This window comes from Rhinolophus hipposideros (assembly GCF_964194185.1).
Source record: "Rhinolophus hipposideros genome assembly, chromosome: X".
NCBI classification, from domain to species: domain Eukaryota; kingdom Metazoa; phylum Chordata; class Mammalia; order Chiroptera; family Rhinolophidae; genus Rhinolophus; species Rhinolophus hipposideros.
The window spans coordinates 102,324,265-102,344,605 of NC_138046.1; the positions used below are offsets into that span (position 1 = coordinate 102,324,265).

A 20,341-nucleotide genomic window follows, 5' to 3' on the forward strand; every position below is an offset into this window, starting at 1 on the left:
AATTTATACTTCTTTATCCCTTCCCCTTTTGCATCCACCTTCTACCACCTCCATTTGGCAACCATGAAAATGTTCTTTGTACCTATGATTTTGTTTCTGTTTTGTTTGTTTATTTTGTTCTTTAGATTCCACATATAAGTGAAATCACATTGCATCTATCTTTCTCTGTCTGACACTCCACTCAACACAACACTCTCCAGGTCCATCTATGCCATGGCAGATGGCAAGAACCCATTCCCTTCCATGGCCAAGGAATATTCCATTGTATATATGTACCACCTCCTCTTTATCCATTCATCCATTGATGGATGTCCAGGCTGCCTCCAAGTCTTGGCCATTGTAAACAATGCCGCAATAAACATATGTATGCACAGGACCCTTCGGAGTAGTGTTTTGGGTTTCTTCAGATAAAGACGCAGAAGTGGGAATACTGGGTTCTTCTTTGTCTCTTGTTATAGCCTTTGTTTTAAAGTATTTTGTCTGGTATAAGTATTGCTACTTCAGTTTTGTTTTTTGTGGGTTTTTTTGGTTTCCATTTTCCATGAAATATCTTTTTCCCATCCCTTTACATTCAGACTGTATGTCTTTAGATCTGAAGTGAATCTCTTGAAGGCAACATATGTAAGGATTTTGTTTTCTTATCCATTCAGCCACCGTCTTTTAAGTGGAGCATTTAATCCCTTTACATTGAAAGTAATTGTTGATAGATATGTAGTTATTGCCATTTTATTATTCATAGTTTTTATCTTTTTTTTCCATCTTAAATAAGTCCCTCTAAGATTCCTTGTAATTCTGTTTTGGTGTGATGAATTCCTTTAGCTTCTTCTTGTCTGGGAAGCTCTTTTTCTGTCCTTTGATTCTAAATGATAGCTTTGCTGGGTAGAATGATCTTGGTTGTAGGTCCTTACTTCACATCACTTTGAATATTTCCTGCCAATCCCTCTGGCTTGCAAAGTTTCTGTTGAGAAATCAGCTGATATGAGAGCTCCCTTGTAGGTAACTAATTGCTTTTCTCTTGCAGCTTTTAAGATTCTCTGTTTGTCTTTAACCTTTGGCATTTTAATTATGATGTGTCTTGGTGTGGACCTCTTTGGGTTCATTTTGTTTGAGACTCTCTGCACTTTCTAGGCTTATGTACCTACTGTGTTGCCCCGAAAATAACACCTAGCTGGACCATCAGCTCTAATGCGTCTTTTGGAGCAAAAATTAATATATGACCCAGTATTATATTATATTATTATATCAAAGACCCGGTCTTATTTTATTATAATAAAATTTTTATATAATAAAAATTTAATTAAAATTTAAAATTTAATTAAAATTTAAAATTTTAATATAATAAAATTTTATTAATTTATTTAATTAAAATTTATACTTAAAATTTGAAAATTAATTAAAATTTAAAATTTTAATATAATAAAATTTTAAATTATAATAAAATAAGACCAGGGTCTTATATTAATTTTTGCTCCGAAAGATGCATTAGAGCTGAATGTCTGGCAAGGTCTTATTTTCGGGGAAATGCGGTATTTGTTCACCGGGTTAGGGAAGTTTTCCACCATTATTTCTTCAAATATGAAATATGAAAACCTATTTGAAAACCATTCCTTGCTCTCTCTCTTCTCTTTCTGGTACCCCTATGATGTGAATGTTGGTACACTTGATGTTGTCCCAGAGGCCCCTGAAACTCTCCTAATTTTGGGGATTCTTTTTTTCTTTTTACCCTTCTCTTTGGATGATTTCTGCTACCTTATCTTTTAAATTGCTGATTCAGTCCTCTGCTTCATCTAACCTACTGTTGATTCCCCCTAATGTATTCTTTATTTCAGTTATTGTATTCTCCGTTTATGACTGGTTCTTTGTTTTCTATCTCCATTTTTATGTTTCCTATCTCTTTGTTAAAGTTCTTCTTGAGCTCATCTACTCTTCCCCTAAGTTCCCTGAGCATTGTTATAACCAGTGTTTTGAACACTGTGTCTGATAGATTGTTTGTCTCCATTTTATTTAGTTCCTTTTCTGAGCTTTGTTCTGTTCTTTCGTTTGGGACATGTTTTTTTTTTCTCCCCACTTTTGCTGCCTCTCTGTGTTTGTTTCTATGTATTAGATAGCCCTGCTATGTCTCCCCATCTTAGTAGAGTGGCCTTATGTAGTAGGTGTCCTGTGAGGCCCAGTGGTGCAGTCTCCCTGCTTACCAGAGCCAGGTACTCCAGGTGTGTCCCTTGTGTGAATTGTGTGTGCCCTCCTATTGTTGTTGAGTCTTGATTGCTGTTTGCACTTCAGTGGGCAGGATTGGTCCTCTGGCTGATTGACTGTGAGCACTGGCCTTGACTACAATGGAGGAGCTATTGTGTAGGGGTTGGCCTTTGGAGCAAGATTAATTTTAGCTGGGCTCTGGTGCCTGACCAGTCTTTCTATTGGATATGTCGTCCTTGGACGTGGCCAAGTAATGCTCCAGCTTGGTCCAAAACTGGCTACCAGACGTTCTAGCCCCAGAGTCTCCTGGGAGGGCACCCGCTGCAGGCCAGGTTCAGCTGCAGCCTGTGCCCTGCCTGGGGCCACCTGCCATGAGCCACAAAGCAATTTGCAGGTTGCCGCTGCCTTGGAAGTACACTTCCAAGTGCTGGACTTGGAAGTGCCTCCAGAGGCCTAGCCAGAAACCGAGACCGAATGTCACTAGTGCCAAGCTTACGGCTGCTCATACAGAGGTATGGGACACTCTGAAATCAGATACTGTTTGTTGGGTTTTGTGGACCTCAGAAAACATCGTTACACTATTTGAGAGATTTTAAGAAAGTTTGCAGCATGAGCTAAGACATGCTGTTTGTGTAGAAAAGCCACTGGAAATGGCTTGGGTGGACCTGAAATTTGGGTGGGGTGGGTTCTCAGGGAATCACGAAGGTGATTGAACAAATGATGTTAACCAGGTTGATAGAGATCTAGATATGGTGGTCACCTGCATCTCTGCAGTTGTTGGGAGTGGGGAGGGTTCTACAAAGAAACAATGTCTTCCACCAGCTCCTCTGTCCAGAGAAATGCTGCCCCTCCATCCCTTGCCATGATGCTAGATAATTCAGTTCCTCCCTGTATGTCCTTGTTTCCTTTCAAGCCATAGCTCCAGTGCTGGAGCTCAGATCAAGTGATTCTGACAAGCAAGTCAGGCTGTGCATAGGCCCTTTAAGCGGAGTGCCTGGGGCTCTAGGCTCCCTCGTGTCTCTCAGCCACAATCTCTGCTGGTTTTCATAGCCAGAAGTTATGTTGACTTTTCTACCAGGCATTGGAACCCTGAGCTGGGGAGCCTAGTATGGCACTGGGACCCCCTCGCTCCTTTGTGGGGGACCTCCACAGCCAAGATTTCACTCGTGATTTTTAACAGTCACATGTGGGTGTGGGACCAGCCTGTTCTCCATCTCTGCTCCTCTTACGAGTCTCAAGTTGGCTTCTTCTGTATGTCCTTAATTGTAGGACTTTGGTTCAGCTAGACTTCAAGTGGGTCTCATGATGATTGTCCTGTAGTTTAGTTGTAATTTTGATGGGGTTGTCAGAGGAGGTAAGCACAACAGTTACCTACTTCACCAACTTGACTCCCATTTTCACCTTTTTAACAGTCAAGATGCATTTTGCTTTGGTAATAGATATCCTTGCCTCATCCATACGGATGCTACCTTTAAGTAGGTTGTATCTGGGAAATACTGTTTAGCCCACAAACCATTAACAATTATCAAACAAAACAAGACATTTTAAAAATATAGAGGTAACAAAGTGTTGACATTTTGATTTTATGCTAAATCTACTCTAATTTGCCTAACAGATAAGGCCTCACTTTCTCACACATCTGTTTGTATGAATGGGGCAAGACACTTCCCCTCTAAGATCATCGGTTTCTGATTCGTAAAACGGCACAGCTCCATGTGTCTGGCACACCTCTAAAAGACATCAGCTGAGATAGGGTATGAGAACATAGTTTGTCAAAGGAACATTATAACAAAATGTGAAGAATGATCATCATTGTAAATAAGATGGGTTAATTATTTTAACCATACTATATAGTTTTGTTTCATCTATATTTTTCAGTCTTTTTTTTTCCCTCCAGCTTGTTCTAATTCTTCTTCTTCTTCTTTTTTTTTGCAAAGGATATGTTTGTGGATATTTTCTATGGGGGTAAGGGAACATGACCAGGGTGACTAAAATTACATCTGCAGTTACAATTTTTCAATTGAAACATTTAAAACTATGCTTATAAAGGAATATAAAAGTAAACATGTGGTGCTTCTCCCTCCTTTTTACTCTATTGTCATTTGATTCTTTCCCATTATTTTCTTTACTCTCTAATTCTGGTATCTTCATGGATTTGAATTGATGGTGAAATGAAAACTAATATAATAAAGAAGTATGTTAAAATATCTCTAGCCACAGAGTACTTTTGCACAGACATGCTGCTGTTGGTCAGTTACAAATATTTAACGATATTTATGAGATTGAACTCAATGAATGAACTAAGTGCTCCTGACTGCATAATTAAAATAATTAGAACAAGACTCAGTTGACATGCTCAAGTTTGAAACCTTAAGAAGGATAGGCAAAATAATTTTTGTTTTTGTTTTTTTTTTTCATTTTATGCTGCAAAATACCCTTCGGGTGGTGGGAGGTGAGAGAGAGAGAAGAAAAAGTCAAAACTTCCAACTGTGGAAGTACAAGAAGACTACTGCCATAGGGACGGCAGATTTCCTTCTCTGTGAATAAACTAATTAATTTGATTGAAAAATGCAACCTGCAGAGAGCAAAAGAGATTTACTGACATTTCTACAAGGACTCATAAAGATAAGCACAGCAAGTTCCATCAACTTCTCTGATAATTGTGGTTAGCAGATGCAGGGGGAAACTAAAACCTTTGTGATAGTAAGGGGAAAAAAATGAAAGCAAGTCCATGAGGAGGGCAACTGAAGTTAAGTTCTGGTTTCCATCATCAGAAGGAGAGATATGAATAGTATCTGGATGAAAATAGGTGCCATAACATGGGAAATAATTGTGAATCACCATCAACACTTTGAAAGAAAAGTATGTCTAATAAATCTGGCTCAGCTTTTTTTTTTTTAATGTCTGTTCCAATCTTGAAATGAGATAACATGTGAGAATGAATAGAGCAAAGGAGGAACTGAACAAATGGGTGGGTTTTTTCCTAAGTGTAGTGACTAACATTTCATATGCAAATATATGAAGGACTGGATGAACAAATGAATTAACTTTCTTTAGGTAGTTACAGTTTGTCAAATGACTTTGTTGCGATGAACATTTTCACAATCCGTTATCGCAAACTTTTACTTTTGATTTTATATTACAGTTTTGTCAATTCATTTTAACAATTCTTCCAGTAACATTCACATTAGAATTCCTTATAAATCAAGGTGGTTCAGCAGTAACAACATTACCAGGGACCAGCAGTAACAACATTACCTGAGAACTTGTTAAAAATGCACAATTTCAGTCCTCATCCTGCTCTGCAGAATCAGAATGTGCAATTTAACAAGATCCTAGCTGCTTGCTTAGCACATTAACGTTTGAGAAGCACTGCTAGTTGAAACAATTCTAAAAAATTGTAAATCCATACTCCTTCTTTGTAGACTTCTACTTTTAATATCTTCTATTGCTATTTTTCTATCAACTGAGGTGGGCAAAACATTTTAATTGCTTTCTTAGAAGCTTCAAAAACCGGTGCTGGTGATGTCACATTCAGTCCTCAAATGTTGATATCATCTCCCATGGGTGACTGATGGAATAGCAAGATTCTCATGTAAGAATATACAATAGAAATGCTATGAGAATATTGACAATTAATTATTGGCCTAATAAGTAGCAGTTATTATCATGCAGTAACTTGGTCAGGTTCAAATGGATATGGCTGGTCATAACAAATATTTTTTTTCTGTAAATGTCCAGTTAATATGTGCATACTCCTTCTTCTGATAATATAAAGTATGTGACTCTTACAGTTTAAGTTATAAACAGATAAGCCAAATCTCTAGAATTCATAGAAATGAGAGAACTAAGTAGCATTTCTGTAACAATGCCTTTTCACAAAGATAAAAAATGATAATTAGAAAATTAAGTTTAATTATTCACTCATCTATCAAACTAACAGTTCTTACCTATTATTTTCCCAGCACTGTTTCACATACCAGGAAAGTATCCATGAGCAGATGAACTCCCTGTCTTATTGAGCTTGAATTCTTAGTGGGTGGAGTCAGACAAGAAACGTATATCATATCAGATGGCCTTACAGATAAAAAGGAAAAAAGCCAGGGAATTAATTTAGAGAGTGAAACCTGTATGTTACTGTATATATGTGGTTGGTTAGGGAAGGCCTCTCTGATAAAGCAATATTTAAGGAGAGCCCTAAATGAAGAGAGGGGACAAGCCGTGCAGGTATCTGTGGCAAAGGAAAGCAAATAGAAAGTTCCTGAGGCATGACTGTGCTGGCCATGAGCTGACAAATGCTAAAATGATGACTTTCTGATTTATGATTTGCAAACAATGATGCAAAGTAAATTAAGAGACTGGCTCAACAGGAGCACATTTAATGGAAGTTGACATTTTTATGACCTTAATTCTAATATTTCTGATTGGGGAAGTGTTTGCATTTTTTTACTATGTCTTCTCATGTCTGATTGATAATTAAGTGATACCAGTTATTCATTCAAGAAATATTTATTGTGTATATATTATGTGCCAGGCTCTGTGCCAGACATTATATAGTGACATAATTATTGAAGCTGAGAGTGGGCTTCTATTGCCATATAAACGAATGTGATCTTGGAGTGTTAACATTCCCCAGTCTTACTAGAGATAATTTCAGCAGTCTGCCAATCATTGTATTTGATAGTCGTCCTTGGTTTGTGATGACCTCTGTGAGTTTCTTCATCTACTTTGTAAGTATTTAATCAGGGAGATTGAATTGAGGGTTACCATAATGTATTTACCACAAGAATTTTTTCCATCCAGCCATGCAGCTTCTTTATTATGTTACTGTTGCGATTTTGAATTAATGCTTTCAAAATGCAAATGAATTTGTTTGCATTTTGAACTTTAATCTTGCTCTGGGTAGTTGAAGAATATCAATAATTGAACTGTTGTTGAGCTATATAGATGGAGGAATAAAATAGATCAGGATTTTGAAAACAATGGCATATATTTGTGTCACAGAATCCTTTTTAAGCACAGTAATATTTCTCACGTTCCATTGAGTGGGCAAATAAATATTAATACGCATTTAGTTTTGAGGGAGGGTTAAAAATTGTCTTCTATTTCTAGATGTTAGAAGCGGAACTTTGCAGGTGAGTTATTTCAAGAGGATTCATTGTGAGATTGTAGACTGAAAACTGTGGCTTCCAAGAACAGGTTGCAGGGTGTAATACAATGGTGACTATCAGAATTAGTGGGAACTTTTAAAAAATGTACATGGACCTGTCCTCCTTGGTTTCTCCCTGGCCCAAAATGTCAGCATACCAATTGGTAGGAATGGCGGTGCTTTAGAGAGGAGGATGCACACATTTACTTCAGGGGAAAAACTCTTTATAATGTTCCATTAGACCTTTGTCTTACTTTATTCTCCAGTAGAAACTACTGTACTAGTGTCTAAGAGTTACAGACAGAAGACCACTGTCATGCAGGGGTCTCTGGTCCCGCTTTCCACATAAGAACACAGGATATGGTGAGGCCAAAAAGGAACAACAATGGAGCCATAGATAGGCGAGTTCATACCACTATGTTCTCACTGGTGGCTGGTTGAGACACAAAGGCAAACATCTGCCAGTACCCCAATGAGGGGTCCTGCACCCCAGTCTTGCTGGCTGCTGGGCAAGACACAGGAACTAGAATCTACACGATCCGCAATCTGCCATCTGCTTCTCTGCCAACCAACCAACCCCAGTTGCTAGCTACAATCAGTGCTTCTCTTATCTCCAAACTAACCAACCAACCAACCCCCTTGCATAGCTACAGCAGTTACATCAGTGGCCAATGGCTAACTGGTTACAGCTGATGGTCATCCAATCACAGTGGATGGCCATCTACTACCCGAGTGAGCACCTTTCCACATGAGGGCGAGAGCCTGGAAACTGCCCTGCTGGCTATGCCCCCACAACCACTGTCCAGTGTCAGGATTTTCAGCTGGGTCTTTTAAGGTGTGGTTAGCACTTGGAGGAAAGAGGATGTACTTACTGAGGCAAGGAGGTGCAGGAGGGTAAGAGGGATTAACCACCTGCACAGATACTGACAGTAAACTTTCAGAAATTTCGTATGGGAACTGGCAATGGCGGTGAAAGTAGTGGTGGTCAGTGTGGTAGAGGCAACAGTGATGGTGAAAGTCTTAACCCATTTGGGGGTCATTGTTTTTACTGGGTGAGGTTTGATAAATGTTATGAATCTTAAGAGTTGAAAAATGCTAATGTGCTCCATATGACCCATTTGTTACTGTCATACAGCAAAATGCCTTAACATGTGTTTGTACATGCATTACTGAAACTTTTCTTTAAAAAAATCAATATTGCTTTTCTATTTTAGAGCAGTGTTTGCTTTTTATTTTTGGCCTAGAATTTGTCGTGTTTTCTGATTCGTACATTTAATGAAACACTATAAATATTTTCAATACCTGGTCATTCATTTTACCTTGTTACCATATGCTTGAGGGAAACTGGATCTCATTGTGTTTCTATCATTATTAAAACCATCTATGGTGCTTTCTATCATTAATGTAAACCTCATGCTAACGACTGCCTCAACAGGGACTGTACTTTTATTTTGGTGAGAAGAGAAAGTAAAATTATATATTAATGACAATCTGTAAAAATCCCACTAAATGACAGTCTTTATTCTTTTGTTTTTTTCTCCCATCCTGATAACTACTGCCACGAATGAAATGAAGAATAGATATAAAAGCCCTCTCTAAAAAATTAATATTAGTGTAGGCTTCAGGGACACACCAACTGATTCCCACTCTCCTGACTCCCTTTGCTTGCCTTTTGACCCAGGTAAACCTTTGTTTCCCCATCTGTAAATTGGGCTAATATCAATTCCTGCATCATTAGGATTAATTATAGTAATACCTCTCTTGTTGGACACATGATAAATATAATTGGTTATTCATACATAAAATTATATTTCAAAGTCACAGATTGTACAAAATGTTATTCAATAGATAACAAAACTTATATAGTATAATTAATTTACAAATAATGGGGTAAAAACATTTTGATGTGTCATAAATCTGCCTCCATGTTACCTCCATACCACTAGTAAATCTTAATCGTGATAAAGCATGCTGCCTGGGCACCGCTACCCAAACATTTACCACTTATGAGCACTAAAAGGCTAAAGTAAAATTAGCGTCAGTCTTGAAAACCACCACAATTGTTTTCAACCCTGAATGTTTATTGGAATCACCTGGCTGGAGAAAAATTCACCTTTCTGTGATATTTGAATAAAACAGGACTTAAATATCACCTTTATTAATCACTTTATTAATAGACTAAATGAAACAAAAACCCATACAAGGGAGTTTAAATAACTACATATTTAAGCATTTGTGAGCATTCTGGGAGAATCTAGTTCTATGTACATAATTCCTGAGCTAAAATCCAAGCTATATAATCTATTCATTAAAACCATTTTTCTAAAATTTTCAAGCCAACAGTTTGAATAAGTAAATTATGGTTTCCATCATTGTACAGTAATTTTAGTTACTAAGTGCCATATTTTTGAAAGTAAAAAATTCATTTAAAATTCAATTTCTCTAATTCATACTGGTAGCCCTCCCTTAAATCAAATATATAGGTTTTATTGACAACTTAAATCATGGAACTATATTTTGCATGTACATAACATGTTAATTGAATATCACTGGTGATTCTTTTCTAATCTAGAAATTCATAGTAATATTTTACCTCATTTCATTAGTTGCATTTCTTATTTGAGAATTGCATATAAGCAAATAATGACGAAGTCTAGGAAATTGGGCCTGAGAACCTATTTTCCTAAAGAGCTTACCCTTCTTGGTAATTTTGAATTTAATACCCTAGGATTTACAAAGTCAATACTTTTACATTTTTATTAGCATAGTACCTAGCATATAATTATGTTTTGTAACATATTTTATAGTTTTATAATGTATTACCATAAAGCCTGAGAAATTCTATGAAGACTTTCAAATGTAGGCTGGAATTAATGAAAACGTGCAATTTTTGCATTCATAAATTCATGTCTAGAAAAAAATATTAGAATGCTATTTATATTTATTTGTAGATTTGTTAACTCAGAGTATTACTGGCATTTGAGTTCTTGAGTTTCCCAAGGTAGAAACTGAGAGGAAATTCCAGAAAATTTCCAGACAAATTTTATTAAGCTTATACTCACGAGGGAGGAAGCACAGAAGATAGGAAGCTCCTCTGAAGTAATTCGGAGGTTGGCTCTGCTTGGCTGTTTTTGTCAGCAGGGGACAAAGTGGGCTTGTGCCAAAAGGCAGACATTTTGAAAGTGGATAGCTTTTTGAAAGAGGCAGGCTTTCTTTACCAGCTACATTGCCTGGTTACTATGCACCTGTGCTGTAGGGGCAAGGTGGCAGAATGCTCATTATCGTCACCCAGGAAGGTTGTATAGTGGTCACATCTGTGCATGTGGAACAGTAGTTTCCACATCTGTATGGAAGTAAATGGTTAGAAGGGAGATAATAATTAGCTACTTCTGTGTTTTTGTGAAGGGAGTGATGGGGTGGGGACATTCTTGTGGTCAGCTTATCTAGGCTTCCTCCTGGCCATCTGGCATTCTTTTGGCCCAAGTCCCTATGCTGTTTCCAGGTATCATTTCTTATAAATATTGAATGACATAATGAAATGGTATAGATAAGGACTTGCTATTGTCAATCCAATTTCTGTTGGTTTAGAGCTGTGCTGTCCATTATGGCAGCTGCAGGTATTTAATTGTAAATTTAAATTATTATAATGAAATATAGGTAAAAATTCAGTTTCCCAGTCATACTAGCCATATGCCGTGTGTGTGTGCACGTGCATGCATGCACGCACATGTGTAAACACACATATATAGTTGATCCTTGAACAACATGGGTTTGGACTGCGCAGGTCCACTTATATGCAGGTAGGTTTCAATAAATATGCACTAGGCCCTCCATGTCTCTGGGTTTTGCATCTGTGGATTCAACCAACTGCAGATCAAAAACAGTATTTTTCATCGTGGTTGGGAATCTGTGCATGCAGAGGGCTGACTGTGTGTAGTGTTCCATGCCATTTTATATAAGGGGCTTGAACTATCAGCAGATTTGGTATCCATGGGGGTCCTGGAAACAATCCCCTGTGGATACCAAGGAACAACCGTCGTTAACTTTTTGGGGAGTCAAAACTTATACACGGATTTTTGACTGTGCAGGGGATTGGCCTTTTAATCCCCACATAGTTCAAGGGTTAACTGCATATAGTGTGTATATGATTTTAATGCATATATGAAATCATATAGTTTAGGATGAGGCCAAGTAACAGAAACAATTATTTTCAGTAAAGGTATTAAGCATATAATGATAAAGAAGGGTACAGATATGGAAGATATTGTGAAGGTGGAGCATGATTGACTTGTATTTGAGAAACCCCAAATAATTGCATATGATCCTCATTATAACGTTATGAGGTAGATAATACCATTGTTATTTTATTTCTGAGGACACTGGAACTTGGCAAGGTTAAAAAATTGCCCAAGGTGTCTCAGTGTCATGTTAAGCCAGCATAGAAATGCTAAGCTATCTGTGACCCAATTCTGGGCTCTTAACCTTGAATTATGTTATTTATGGGTAAAATATTTTAGGTCACGTCATATGAAGTTGCTGATATTTGAGTTTTTTATTCCACGAAAATGTCAATTTCATATCATTCAAGTTAAAACACTATTAAAATGAGAAAGAAATTCCATACTTCCAAGTAACATTCTGAAGATGCAAATAAATTAGGGAAATTTTTCAAATTCATAAAATAAAAGTCTACCACCCATTGACAAGAAAAGAGTTTACATTTTTCTTAGTTTCATTTTATGATTTTTAAGTAGTCATTTAGAAAGGAACATAAAAGCAAAAGGCGGATGGAGCATAAATATGCGACTGGCAATAGAGAGAGGAGGTAGTGGAACTGGAATAAAATAGTGCAGGACTAGAGATGGTCCTGACAAAACCTCCAGGCAGAAGCATGTGTGGATATAATAGTAGGAACCTCTGCAGCCAACTTCCAGTTCTAAAATCATCTGAGGACAGAGGGAGGCTAGGAAAACTGATAAACTAAAAGAAGCTGGGACTTTGATGGTACAGTGGAGTCACAAACTTATTGGTCTCTAGAATCACCCCACCCATGGATTTATTGTAATGTAAGATAATGGGCATCCTTATGGTTTTCATCGGTGCTTTTCAAACTTTAATGAGCATGCAGGTCACCTGGGGAGTATGGACTAATGTGGATTGTAAGTCAGTAGGACTGGGAAGGGGCCTGAGAGTCTTCATTTTTAACAGATTCATGTATGGGGAGGGGAATGCTAGTGCTGCTGGTCCATGGATCACACTTGAAGAAGCAATGGGATGAACCCCTTTGAGTTGGGTTATTTGTCAGTTGCAGTGAAAGGCAACCTAAGGAATACCATGTTTCAAGTAATTTTATAGGACATGTGTCTCTCACTCCCGACACCGTGACGATAACATATCTCCATGAACATGAAGGAAATCAATGTGGACATAGGATTTGCTTTACAGAGACTGTCAGAATATGGGAGGGCATTTATTTTATAAATAAATGCTAAATCCTCTTAGATAGTCTCAAGAGTGGTCAAGTCTAAAGTTTGCAGGTGGTATCTCATGCTTTTTAAGTATTGGCAACAATTTCAATTTATTTTCAATTAGCATGAGACCGAATCAGACATATATTTAGCTTTAAGGAAGTTTACTATTTTCCGATATCTCGTCAAGACCTATGGTAAGGAAAAGAAATATTTTTACACAGTTAAAACATATCTTTTCAGAACCTTTCCACAAAGGGATGGATAATATATATTCCATGCTGATTGGTGTCGCCCTACCTACCACACTTGTATGTTTCTGTTTTCAAACTTATTTTGAGGTTCAGTTCAGGCTTCAAACATATGAAATCCCTGACTTTTGGAGCCTCAAATCTGAACCCATTCTTAGGGAGTTGATACTCACACTTCTCTCTGTAAGTGAAGTCGGGATGAGAATGTAATGGTACACATGTCAGAATAGTTCCTAATATCTCCTGGGCATTGGCACTTACACTTCTATTAATGTTAATAATACATTGGTCGCAAAATTTGGATGAGTTAAATTATCTAAGAGCAGTGACTCTCAAATCTGAGTGTGCATCAGAATCACCCAGAAGTCTTGTTAAAACAGATTCCTAGGCCCCACCCTCAGAGTTTTTGATTCAGTAAATTTGGGCCAGGGCCCGAGAATTTGCATTTCTAACATGTTTCCAGGAAATGATGCTATTGGTTTGGGGAACCCTTTGAGAACCACTGGTCTAGAGAGGAAAAGCAGGGATCTATTTGGCTCATAAACCTTGATGCGACTGTGCCATTCATTAAAATATTAAACCACACAGGTTACACACAGAGTGTGCCCGTATACTAACTGCCACCCAGCCATGCTGGCCCCTCCTCCATGGTCTTCCAACTGGACATTCCTACATTTCATCTATAAAAGATGCAGTACCTGACAAAGCACTATGGGTACATCCATTCTTATTGGTTAGTCCCTGAGTTCAGGTTTATAAGATGAAATCATTTATGTAATTATATATAATTACATAAATGATTACTTGAGGTTCAGACTTCAGATTTTTAGGCAGAGCTCAAGAAACCTTCCAGGACCCAGAGATTACTGTAGGGTATGACATTTCTCAACTCACCCACACCTTATGCTGTCATGTCTCAGGGCATTTGGGTTCCTTCTGTCTAGAAAGTGTTTACCCCTTTCTCTTCACTATTGCATCTTCCTTAAAGCTTTAGAGTTCTTCAAACGTAAGTACTTCAAAAAAGCCTTTCCTCACCTCACAGACTCAATTCAGTTACTCTCATTCAGCGTATGATCACAGTTATAATTAACTAGTGACCCAGTGACTGACCTATCTGTTATTTGGCTCCCATTCCCAGAATGTAAGCTCTGTGACAGTAAGGAGCTATATGGGGCTTTCTCACCTTTTCATCCATAATATCTAACTACTCAACAATTGTACATTTAACAAACATATTATTCAGTTTTCCAAGTGTCAATTGTAAGGCTGTGTGTTTGATAATGGCAGCATTCCTGATGACCCCACGTCAAGTTGGAGCCTCTTTCTGTGTACCCTCTGAAATGTAATTATAAATCTAATTGTAATGATTTTTTTTAGTAATAATTGTAATTGTCGATGTGTCCATTTCTCTAAAAGTCTCTAAGCTACTTGAAAATGAGGATAAGTTTTTTCTTTTGTCCGTGTCTAACAAATGGCTTCCAGTGTAGATATGGAACTGTGAGTATTTGTTGAATGAAATATCTATCCAAAGGTAAAAAAAAAAAAAAAGGAAATATTTTTAAATGAAATACATTATTTACTAACAAATGTTAGACTTCAAAGATTTATTCACGTGTAAGTAATAATGTGGGTTTTTTTCCTTCAATTTTTGAAATGTAAGATTTTTAGCTTAATGTAATGACAAACCAGGCAGGAAGAAAAAAAAAAAACACATACAAGGAATGATACTGCAGCCAGTTCTCATGCAATCTTAGGTCAGTTCTCAGGGGATAGACTGAACCAATAAAGTGAAAGATTTATATACCTTGCAATGCTGGGATGGTATTCATTGTTTAAAAGGCTTAAATTAGCAGCTTTCAGTTTTTGCTTCCACTTAAATAAACACTTCATCTATGTTGCTTGAAATAAAAAGAAGACGTCTACATTTTCCTTTTGATAAATGACAGCTCATTCTCATAGACTTCTGACTGCAGTGCACCTCAGGGGACATGTGGCTCTGAAATGTGAAAGGTCAATAATGGTGTAATCTAAATATTTTAAACACTCAGTTTTGTGTGTATTTTGTGTGTTTAAATGTGCTGACTAATGGAAATTTCTGGTAAAGATTTTGTAAATCAGAGTAGAAAATTCCTAATACAAATGATGTCCTCCTCATCAGTATTATAAGATCAGTGTACTGTGGTTTCCCAAAATGCTTTAAATATGCTTTCATAAAAAATATTTATCTCAAAATAGGTATTAACACTTCTCATTTGAGTCTCGAATTTTTGTTGAATGAATGGATGAAAAGCCTCAATTTTAATTTTCATTCTCACCATGAATTTGTATGATTAATAGGCAGGATATCATCCCATGTCCTTGATGCTCGAATTCTAATTGAGCAGGTTTAAGAACTTGGTTCTCAGGCATGTAGCCAGTCTGTGAACCCAAGTCTTTGGCTTTAAATCCATTACCCAGCCCAGTATTGTGTACATCTTTGAAAAAACATTCTTTCACTTATGTATTTCTACATAACAAATTATTCCAACACTTAGTTGCTGAACACATAATTTATAATTATGTCATGATTCCGTCGATCAGGAATATGGGCAGGGTTCACGTAGGTTGTTGTTCTGCAGTTGTCACATGGCTGGAGGCATTGGGTTGCACTCAGTCGGAAACTTCTAAGATAGTGTTTCATCCTCCAGAGTCACTCTCAGCATGGTCTCTAATCATTCAGTAGTCTAGCCTGGCCTTCCTTATAGCCTGGCAGCTGGGTTCCAAGAGAGTATAAATGCTGCCTGCTCTCTTACAGCCCACATATGCACTGGGTGCAGTACTGCTGCCGCCATGTTCTATTGGCCAAAGCAAATCGCGAGACCAGTTCATATTCTTGAGGATGGGAAATCACCTTCATCTCTTGATGGGAAGAGTGACAAAGAATTTGTGGCCATCTTTAATTACCACACATATTAAAACAATGGAAATATTAACAAATGATTGTCAAGATACACTACTAGCTCAATTACTAGAAATGGCTCGCACTTTACTTAACATGTTCATATTTAGTTATCTATGGGAAACTTTCGAAAAATTGGATGTGTGAACTCTAATAAGTCAGAGAAAGAATAACATCAGATGGTTGATCATGGGCTCTATTACCGTCCTTCTCAATGTCTAACAGATACCAAACAATATGAACATGCCATAAATTATAAATGTCAACACTTTTACCTAGTTATAGATTTAATAATCGTAAATAAAGTTGCTTTGATAGAGGTAATAATAGACATCTTTCAAATTTTCAGTTTGCATAAAGTTTTAATGGATCTCCAGAATCAGCAACTGAAAGAGTTAAATGATTGGCTAACAGAAACAGAAGAGAGAACAAGGAAAATGGAGAAAGAGCCTCTTGGACCTGATCTTGAGGACCTAAAACGCCAAGTACAACAACATAAGGTTAGTATATGTTATACTATTTGCTTTCTACTGGAAAATTCTCTGTGTATATGTGTGTCACATATGCACATACAAATACAGATCATGGTTTACTGGTAGGAGAGAATTAAAGCTTTCAGTTAAAAAGAGTTCCAAAATCGTTTTGCCTAGTGGTTTTTGAAATGTTTATTTTTGGATACACAACATAACTAGGCTTTTCATATTTGAGAAGAAAATTCAAATACATTCCTGGAAGAGAACAATGTGGATTTGTGATTTTGAAAGTTTTGATTTTCTGGAAGAGAGTCTCCGCAGGGATTGCCTGTGACACAAATTTAAGTAATACAACAAGATTAAAAAAATATATATGACAAGATTTTACCTTCAATTCATAACGTCTTAGAGTAGGCCAAGTTTGATGGAAAATGAACATCTGTAATACGACTTTGCTATAAAACATAGCATCTGTTAATTTTTTTATTAGTTTCAGGTATACCAAATGACATAGACATTTACGCACCTCACAAAGAGATAACCACAACAAATCTACTACCTGTCTGATACCATACATAGTCATTACAATACCATTGACTATATTCCCTTTATTGTACTTTACATTTTGTGGAGATATATATATATATCTTTTTTAAAAAAATATAGTTGACATTCAGTGTTATGTTCGTGTCAGGTGTATAGCATAGTGGTTAGGCAATTATATAATTTAAAAAGTGATCCCCTGATAAGTCTAGTACTGATCTGATACTATACATATAATATTTTATAATACTTTACAACATTATTGACTATATTTCCCATACTGTAGAATTTTAATATTTCCATCTTATCTTTCTTCGGTTTATTTGTATATTTACAATTATGCTCCCTGGTTGCCAGAAATAATTTGTTGTTTCTTTGTTTAGGATTTCTATAATAATATTTCTGATCTGGAATTTTCAGGGTACTTCATACCAATAACTATTATAAAACTAGCTCTGGGTCTTGTCTAGTCCATCAGAAGACACACACACACACACACACACACACACACACACACACACAGAAGAACCTTCCTGATTGGCCCACAATTAGGTTACCAGGTTTAGCAAATAAGAATATAAAAAGTGTAGTTAAATTTGAATTTCAGATAAACAAATATTTTTATAGTGTAAGTATGTCCCAAATTACTTATTATTTATCCGAAATTCAAAGTTTACTGGGCATCTTGCATTTTATGACAACTCTACTTAGGATCTGTGGTTCTTGGATTTACAGCTTTGAAAGGAAATATCTGCTCTCTGAACTCATAGTTCCTAAATGTGCATCCCACCCAACTTCATTCTCTTGTTTTATAACATTTTGTCAGAGCTTCAGAGTTCTGTGTGGATAAAATACCTTTCTAAGTCCTGAGTTCTTTTCATATTTGATGAGCTTTAGGTTTCATTGACAAATGACACTGGCCCTTGCTATTACTGCTTTCAAAGCTGTCCTTTGGCCACAGAAGTTTAAGATTAAGTCGTTTTAAGAAGAACTATTGCTATAGTAATCTCCCTCCACAACTCCACCAGGAAAAAAAAATAAAGCATCAACTGTATTTTAATTTTCATTAAAAATGTTGACCAGGAGAGGTTAACTTGTCACATAGATTTTAATTGAACATCTGATAAAGAGATTAGATCCAGTGCTAGATCATGATCTTGACCGTTTTTCCTGAGGATCATGCATTCCTCGGGTAGACTCTGTGCCTGCCCTCTTCCCTTTGGCCTACACTGGCAGTTGCATGCAGACGATTTCTGTATACAGCAGTGGCTTCTCTCTTATGAGGGCATTTGCTGGCTGTGAGAGAGTCTCAGGCAGTTTAAGGGTGGGCAGGAAGTGGAGCCAGTGTTGCCAGAGGTGCTATTAACAACAAGGAAGGGGAGATGATGAATCAGTCACCCCAGAATCCTTGCCAAAGTGTCTCTCAATTCCCACAGTCTCAGAGGTTTCCCAACAAGACTGGGCCCCAGATGTCCATGGAGTAGCCTGTCTCACGTTCCCACCATCTCATAATGCCTCCTGAGATCACTTTCAAATAAACTTTTTGTACCTAAATCTATGCCTCAGGGTCTGTTTGGGGAGGAACCCAACCTATGACAACCTTCTTGCCCTGGAAGCCAGAGTAGTATCCTAGCTTTACCACTAACTAAATGTGTGATTTTCAGAAATAACTTAATCTCTCAGCATCTCCATATCCTCACTTTGGAAATGAAAATGTGAGTCAATTAGTTTCTAATGTTCCTTCCTTCATGGTTTTAATGTTTCCATGAGTTTGGGGCTGTGAGGCATTTCTGGAAAGGGCAAGACTAAGGCCAGTGACATTGAACATCAGAGGGAAGGATGTTGGCACTACATGCTTGGAGACTAAGGGGGAAGTTAGGATGAAGGACTTCAAAAGAGACATGGCAGAAAAATGGTAGGGGAGCCATAAGGGTGAATGACTTAGGGCAACTACGAGGAAAGGGTTCAGCTTTATACTCTGAACAGACATTTTATTAAAGTCAGGCCACCCAGGTCTTCAAGTCTGACAATTACCTGACATGATTTCCATGTTCCTCTGGAAGACAAAGAGCGAATGGAATGGAAAATATTTGACTAAGATTGTCATAACATTTGAATAGATTCTGTGACTTGAAAAATAATGCCATTTCTGATGAGTATGAAATTACTTTGAAGAGAATCATTTGAAACAAAAAGAAAGAAACAGGATGACATGCAAGTCGATTGTGTAATCTTTTACCTCCAGGACTTATGAGTGCATAAAAGGAAACAGAAGGAATTGGTTTGCTGGCTCAGAGAGTGAGGCCAACTTCCACTGTTAACTGTTTGAACCCACTTCAGGAGAGATTATTTTTAAGAAAATTAAGACAAGGGAAAAAACACATAGCCAGGAGAAAGCCTGACAAGTGATGGTACTCTTTTTGTTACTAGAATTAATTATGGTGAGAAAAAAAAAAAGATTTAACAATATCAAGCAATTTATAAAAGAGTTGAATTTATTTAAATGTAAAACGTATATATTTTTTTGTTTTGTTTGATTGTTTATTTTATTCTTTAAATTTCACATATAAGTGAGATCATATGGTATTTGTCTTTCTCTGTCTGACTTATTTCACTTAGCATGATACCCTGTAGTCATCCACGTTGCCGCAGATGGTACGATTTCATTCTTTTTTATGGCCGAGTACTATTCCATGATATATATGTACCACTTCATTTTTACCCAATCATCTATTGATGGGCACTTAGGTTGCTGCCATAGTGTGGCTATTAAAATAATGATGTAATGAACATAGGGGTACATGGTATCTTTTCGAATTAGTGTTTTGGATTTCTTTGGATAAACACCCAGAAGTGGATTTGCTGGGTAAAACAGTAGTTCAATTTTTAATTTTTTGAGGAGCCTCCATACTGATTTCCATACCAGCTGCACCAATTTGCAATCCTGCCAACAGTGCATGAGGGTTCCCTTTTCTCCACATCCTCGCCAGCACTTGTTGTTTGTTAATCTATTGCTGGCCATTCTGACAGATGTGAGGTGATACTTCATTGTGGTTTCAATTTGCATTTCTATGATGATTGGTGATGTTGAGCATCTTGTCATATGTCTATTGGCCATCTGTATGTCCTCTTTGGAGAAATGTATATTCATTAATTGTTTTTTTTGTTTGTTTGTTTGTTTTTACCATAGACAGCTTAACATAGACTACATTTTATGTTACAGTGCCACTGTTTGATCATTTTTTTAGTGAACTCTAGATTGCTGAGAATGCCAAAGCTGTCACTCAGAGATTACAGCACAGTCTAGTGCTTACTTAGCATGTTCA

At 37.0% G+C, this 20,341-nt stretch overlaps 1 protein-coding gene across 1 annotated transcript in view; it reads left to right on the plus strand.

Annotated features, from left to right (window-relative positions):
• DMD (dystrophin) overlaps window positions 1-20,341 on the plus strand; it is a 2,022,175-nt gene that overhangs the window by 544,580 nt on the left and 1,457,254 nt on the right. Inside the window, exon 12 of the mRNA XM_081043053.1 lies at window positions 16,349-16,499. Within this exon, the coding sequence (XP_080899179.1) occupies window positions 16,349-16,499 (151 nt within the window). The remainder of the gene's footprint in view (window positions 1-16,348; window positions 16,500-20,341) is intronic.